The sequence below is a fragment of the Nothoprocta perdicaria genome, unplaced genomic scaffold, assembly GCF_003342845.1.
Source record: "Nothoprocta perdicaria isolate Ctin4 unplaced genomic scaffold, notPer1 scaffold_143, whole genome shotgun sequence".
In the NCBI taxonomy this organism is placed as follows: Eukaryota; Metazoa; Chordata; class Aves; order Tinamiformes; family Tinamidae; genus Nothoprocta; species Nothoprocta perdicaria.
The window spans coordinates 488,696-495,701 of NW_020454572.1; the positions used below are offsets into that span (position 1 = coordinate 488,696).

General features: G+C 49.3%; 1 protein-coding gene across 1 annotated transcript in view; it reads right to left on the minus strand.

Moving 5' to 3' along the window:
- ATP6V0D1 (ATPase H+ transporting V0 subunit d1) overlaps window positions 1-7,002 on the minus strand; it is a 29,934-nt gene extending 22,932 nt beyond the window's left edge. The window contains exon 1 of the mRNA XM_026034451.1: window positions 6,820-7,002. Coding sequence (XP_025890236.1) covers window positions 6,820-6,949 — 130 coding nt within the window. The 5' untranslated portion in view covers window positions 6,950-7,002. The remainder of the gene's footprint in view (window positions 1-6,819) is intronic.
- Between the last annotated feature and the right edge of the window lie 4 nt (window positions 7,003-7,006).

Consider the following 7,006-nt stretch of genomic DNA (forward strand, 5'->3'; position numbering starts at 1 on the left):
CTCTGAGAACAGGGCACGGGGCAGACTGCACGTGGGCAACTGCGGCCAAAGTCCTGCGGTGAACTTCAGTCATCAGCAGCGCAGGATCTAGCCACTGCTTCCAGCCCTGCAGCTGAGAYCTCACAGCAACATCAAGTCCCCCATGTTCTCTTGGGCTGAGCAGGACACAAGAACGAGAAGGGAAAGCACCAGCCCTCTCAAGGTGTTCTGTCCTCAGGATCCGGACGCTAGGGATTACAAGAGCAAGGCAGCACCCTCTGAGGGACCAAAACTGGGCTGCCCACGGCACATGGTAGAAGAGCAAGGGAAGAGACCAAGCCCAAGGAGCGCTTTGSGGCTGGCAAAGATGAGTGCAGCACTTGCTTGAAGAACCACGTGTCACTACCTATAGGCTCTGGGTGCACAAACCAAACCTGGGGCAGCTCCAGCAGGAGCAACCCTTGCTCAGTGTGAAGCCCAAAGCAGRGCTGGGTTAAGCCAAGCACCTTTGGGCAAGCCCAAAAACCTCCCTTGACATCTGTGCCTTTGAGAGCTTCACCCTGGCAAAAGGCAACGTGCCATGAGACAGGGAATAAGTGAGGAATCCAGTGGATGTGATACCTGATCCAGCAGATCTGACATTCCAATACGATCCAGTTTTCTTCCTTACTGAGGATCAGTTTGAAAGCTTAGTGACCTTCCCTGTAAGCCCCTCCTGTCTTGCCCCCCTTATCTCAGAGCATTTTACTGATTAAACTTCCATTTGCTTTCGGTGTTTTATCAATGCCTACAGTTCAGCTCTTATTTCTGAGACTGCAAAAGCTGCCTTGCTACCAAATCACTTCAAGCTTGAGACCACGTGTCAGCACCCCAGCTACTCAGATAAGTAGGATTTGCTGCACCATCCATCTTAAGAGGCAAAAGCAGCAGCACATTTAGTCAGATGAGAGCTATATGAGCAGCAAGCTGTGCCTTGTGGCCGCTCCGTCCACAGCTCCAAGCAAATTCCCATGAACTGCTTGACCACAGTCTTCTGCCCTGCTCGGGAAGGGAGTCAGCCCCCCTCTCTGCAGCACAAGAGCCAGCACAACATCACATTGTAGCTGGTTTAAGGACCTTGCTTACATAATACTCAGAGTTAAACTTTATAGCGAAAGCCAGCCACAATCTTTAGAAATTAGATTGCTCTGCATCTCTTCGCATCCAAAAAAAAAAAAACCAAACATACTTTCCAAGAAATCAGACAAGATTTATAAACCCAGACTCAATGCACCCCACGGTGTATCAGTGCTTCATGCAAGTCTGTCCTCCCCCAGCCACTGGGCTAGCCACCAAACCCAGGGAGCCTCTTTCCATCCAGAARGCTTCAGGAGTTGTTAGTAGGATTATTCACACGTCCAACTTCTCCAGCTTGAGAAGTCCACGTCCAACTTGAGGACTGACTAATCCTGTGGCTGCCCCAGTAGCGACGTGAGTAATAAGCAGACCCACTGCCGAGCAAACCTTGAGCTCTCCAGAAGTTCAAGATCTCTGTCCCTAGCACAAGTTCAAGTCAAGGGGGAGCCAACCCTCTGCCAGACATCTCGCCCGCTGCAGGTGGACAAGACTCTGGCTCCCAGGTCTCCTTCAGCACCTCTTCTCTGGCTGCACTGCCTGTTGGAAGCAAGGGGTAGATGTGAGCCACTCTGAGGGACCTCTCCAGGCACTGACCGACAAAGAGGTCCTGGCCCCGATGCTTCTGCCACAGCCAACAATTGCTTCGAGATGCACGTTTGTCCCCTGGAGCTTTTTTCAAATGGATCTCACACTTGGAGAAGAGACTGAGCAGCATTTGGCAAAGGGGATCTTCTTGGATCCCAGCAATACTTTCCTCTTATTCCCTTTCCTCCCCAGAAAATATGGAGAGYTATGACCAGGTCACAACCCCCAGAAAATTTCCTCTTACAAGAGCACATCTTCTCAGAGCTTTTTTTTTTTCCCCCTCCTCCGAAGAGTCAAATAGTAGGTCAGACAGCTCAAGACTACCATGACATGCACTTACAGCAACCTTTTTTTTTAAATCTCTTCCAAGCATTCCAGTCTTAATGAATCTGGTTCTACAACTGGTGTAAAGGCAACTGAAGCTGAATTCAAACTGCTCTGTACGCACCACAACTGGACATGTCACTGAGCAGAACACATTCCTTTCCCTGAAAAACTTCCCAAGGCCACAGCAATATTTCTGCCATTTCTACAAGTTTGCTTTGTCATTAAATAAATCAAACCGTTGCTCAGTCTCACAGTCAACTTTTGGTCACAAAAGCCTGTCCCATAAGCATTACTCTTAAGAGACATCTTAAGAGGCTCTTCATCATCTCTTAAGACACTTAAGGAGTCATCCATGGGCTCATGAGCTCACACTTYTGCACTTTCCTTCTTCAGCATCTTTCCTTGACTATATGCCAGAGTTCTAGATCAACTTAAAGCTCTGAGCACCTTCCAAGCAAGCACTGCTTTGTCTTTGCGTGCACAGGAACGGCACGAGCGTTCCCACGTTTGGGATGAACTGACGTCTGCATGTGGCTCTGTGCTGCAACGCCAACATCTCGTCCCCAGTGCTCAGGAGCTATCACTGCGTATATAAAATTAAACTTGGTTATTGTGTCAGCCACCCCCCAGGCCCAAGGTAGCAAAGTAAGAGAGCAGGGGAGGATGTTACCAGCTACGCTGCCTGGATATCCTCTCACAACACTCCAGCTTCCTCCGTTTGGTTTGTTCCTATTTTGTCTGTTCAGCAGGCACTTCTGTACTTACATAAACCTCCACACGTATCAAGGATCCTGCAGAGAGAGGCAGCAAACTCCACTGCAGCATACTGGGATGTTTCTGTAGTCATTCCCCCAATCCTTATTGTCTCCTATAGCTCTTCACCTTCTCTGTTTCAGAACCAACATCTCCTCAAGCCCAAGTGGCTGCCCATATTTTGAACCTAAGCCTTTCTGGGGTTCAGCTCACCTCTCCCAAGGCTTCTCATYTGCAATGGCCAAGTCTTGCTGCCCTTGTTGTTCTCCACTTCTAACATAAGAAGTCAACAGTCTGCTTGAAAAAATCTGATCTTTGCTTTGTGTATCAGGCAGCCTCTGTTTCAACGTATTTCATCTCTCTTCCATAAGGAGGAAGAAGGAAGAGAAGGTGGGGGCAGAAATTAACATCTTTACCCTAAAAAGCCATCTAAGCAAGTCTTTAACAATCCACTTTTAGCTGAATGGACGAAAAGCGCTGCTGCCTTTCAGGGCAGCAACAGGAAAGGCTTCTACAAGGACATAAAAAACAAAAGGGAAAAGTGGAGACCCACTGCTAAATGTGACTGGTGACAAAGGACACGAGAAACTGAGGCCTTCTTCACCTCAGTCTTTACTGGTAGAGACCAGAGGGGAAGTCTGGAGCAAAGACGACTTACCCTTGATGGAGGAAGATCAGGTACAAGTTTTCCTTTATAACCTGGAAATCTACAAGTCCATGGGCCTGACAGGGTCCACCCATGAGGCCTTAGGGAAGCTGGTATCTGAGCCACTCTCCACCATCTTTGAAAGGTCACGGGGATCAAGAGAGGTTCCTGAGGACTGGAAGAGATGCCACTCCTGTCTTCAAGGAGCACAAGAAACAGGATCCTGAGGTAAGGTTAGTCAGCCTTACCTCAGTCCCTGGAAGGTGATAGGGAATACTTTTTTCCAGATATCTGAAGGACAGGAAGGTAACTGGGAATACTCAGTATAAAGACAGAGAAAATAAATCATATTTAATTGACTTGATAGCCTTCCATGATGAGAAAACTGYCTTGATGGATGAGGGCAGAACAGCCCTCATGTTACTGATAAACAGGATGATGTTCAACTTGATCTTAATCAACTTCTTGACACTGTCTCCCATAACATCCTCACAGCCAAGCCAAGCTGAAGCAGGCTGCATAACCATGAGGGTTGTGGCCACCGGCACCAACCACATGGAGGCCTTGTCACTAAGGATTGACCCCTGAGGGGAGACATCACAGTATCATTACTGTTCATTAAAGCTTCATTAATGACCCAGATGACAGGACAGAATTTGTAGTAGGTTRGCAGACGGTAAAAAACTAGCAAGAATGATACACCTGATGATCGTGCTGCTGCTCAGAGGGACCTCGACAGCCTGGAGAAATGGGTAAAGAACCTCCTGAAGTTCAACAAATGGAAGCACAGAGACTTTCACCTGAGGAGGAATAACATCACGTACCAGCACAGGCCAGGTTTGATTAGCTGGACAGCTCTGCAGAGAAAGACATTGGGATCTCATGCACAGCAAGTTGAACGTAGTCAGTATGTGCCCATAGGGCAAAAGCAACAATAAAGCTTGCCTATAGCTTATATAGTGTCACGATTGAATCTCCCCTCTTAAAGTTACACCAGCATCCAATTGTCTCAAATTTTTATTCTTAAGTTGTTGAATCTATAGGAGTTGATGTTGAATCTACAGGAAGTCACATAGCTTTTAAGAACTGGACAGGGCTCTGTCTCATTCTGACTGYGAAAAATTTGAGCGACTCAAATTCGATTATTTGGGACAGATTCAACGCAGGAACAACCAAACCAACAAACAAACCCAGACCTGGTTCACCCAGCTAAGGCCGAGGAAGGGAGCTAGAAACCCTTCCCTGACACCTTGCGTCGGAATAGGGAATTAACCACAACAGAGAGGGCTCAGCAACCCCCAAGCACCGTCTGGCAGCAGAGCACTCAGGAACTGGCTCCGATGCAATTAAAGCCTCACGGCTTTGGGAGCTGCAAGAAGGCACCGAACAGCCTCGCACAGGGCTTCAAGAGAAAGATGAAGCCAAATCATTTTCCTGTGTCCCTCCTTCACTCCCAGTCACGCACTCCAGCCCTTCTTTAAAGCAGTTTAAGAACCTGCCTCCTCCCACTGAGCTGGGTGGCTCCCCGGGACAGCAGTAAACTGATTAAATAAGAGGCAGGAGCGGGAATGGGCTCGCCTGGGATCAGACAAACACCACATGAAAGGCCATAACCTACCCGCTCTGGCAGCACCGTGCTGCCAGCTCAAGTRCTGTGTGCTCAGCTCCTCCCTTTGGCTGTCAGCTGGCTGGACACTCTCTAGATTTAGTGCAGATAAGTGCCTGGCAGGGAAAGAATGAGCTTAAAGTTGACTGGATACAGAAAATAGGCACCGAGATAGAAAAACTGGAGCTGCACAAACAGAGGAAGAATATGGATTGACCACAGATCTTCAAGAAGGCTCGGGATTGGCATTCCTTTGAAGGAAAAGCCTCTGCGGGAGCACCCTGCCCAGGGAGGGAGCAGGCAAAGCTGACAAGGATTCACAGCAAGGACGAACCTGGAACAGCCTGCGGCTCGGGAAGGAGCCTCACTCGGAGCCGGCAGCCAGGTAACAGTCAGCAGCAAGGCAATCTTATGGGAAGTTCAAATCAGCTTCTTCCAGCACAGCAAATCACCACCCCAGAGAGGGCTAAAATTGTGCAACTTGGTTCAGAAGATGAAGAAGGGCAAAAAAGGGGAAACTGTAAATACTGAAAGACTCCAAAGAAGAAGTAATCTAAGGAAATGATGATACAAAAGAGAGAGTTCCAGGAGTGTTGAGGGCACAGATGCTCCCTCTGCCCTCCTYCAGATCCCGCATTCTGTGCTAAGAGCAAAGTAAAGAGCAGTGGAAAAGTCTGCTGAAAATAAGGTTCTGTCCTAAAAAAAAAAAAAAATGTACTGGAGGGATATTTTAAAGTACTGATTGGGACAAGTCCCAAGAGGCTGTTCCCCAAAACGGACTTGGAAGGAAAAGCCCGAGCGGCAGCAGGAATCCCCGCTTCCCACAGTGGTCTTCAATATATGATTTCATTCCTATTAGAAATGCCTACATTTCCTGTGGAAATAATAAACAATTATCTCTAAGAGCTCTGTCTGCAAAACTAGAAAATAATAATAATAATATTATAATAAAGAAATTGAACTTAAATCCAAATACAGAGAGAAAGGAAGACTGACCAAGAGCAACATAAGAGGAAGAGAGCAAAGTACATTAAACAGGTTCTGCAATCACCTGAATTCAGCCCAGCTGCGACTCAGTTTTCAACCAAAAGCAAAAGCCCCAAAGATATTTTTCCTGCAAAACCCTTTTACACAGCTAACTAACTGCAGGAACAGCTCAAACGAGCATTCGGCTTCGGCAGCTGTTATTGAACAAGGGACCCTGCATCTCCAGGGAACCTGCATCCAGGATCCCTCCACATATCCCACATGGGTTTGACTCACTTGGTAGCAATCCCCAGGACAAAAAGCTGAGGTTTACCTGGAATTTTTAGGCACCTGATACACAACGATCCCGGTAATTCTGGTCCCATTGGCATCTCTAGATGTGAGTTTCCAGCCCATTTCAACAGAGACCCAATTTTGATCAGTTCTGGGAGGACGCTCCACAGAGGAAGAGTCAGGGGAGCAGCCAAGAGAGRCGAAGCCCCCCCTGAACTTCACTGGTTGAAGAAAAGCGGGTTATGACGTTACGATTTTAGCCGACGAGCCTCACAGAACACAATCACCACAGCTTGGTGCGCATTAATCCAGGCAGGAGACAACGAGAGGCCCAAATCACCCCAGAGAGCAGGGCCTAGGGGTGCAGGGCCTTCCTTCCCCTTCCCAAGGCCTGGGGCGCGTTCCACCCCTACCAACACCCCTAGGCCGCCTGAAACGCGGCTCCTCGCCCCGGGGCTGGCCCCARCCCGGCCCCGGAGGCCTCAACACAGGGAGACGCGCCCCGTCCCCCCCGGCGGCCGGGCCGGGCCTCCCGCCGCGCGCTCACCCTCGAGGCTCTCGCACTGCACGAGGTTCACGTAGTCGCCCTGGCGCAGCACGCCCGCCTTGAAGCCGCGCACGAGCCCCTCCAGGTAGCCGTTGTCCACGTTGAAGTAGAGCTCCGGGAAGCCCGACATGGCGGCGGCGGCGGCGGCGCCTCACGTGACCGCGCGCGCCGCCCACGTGACGCGCCG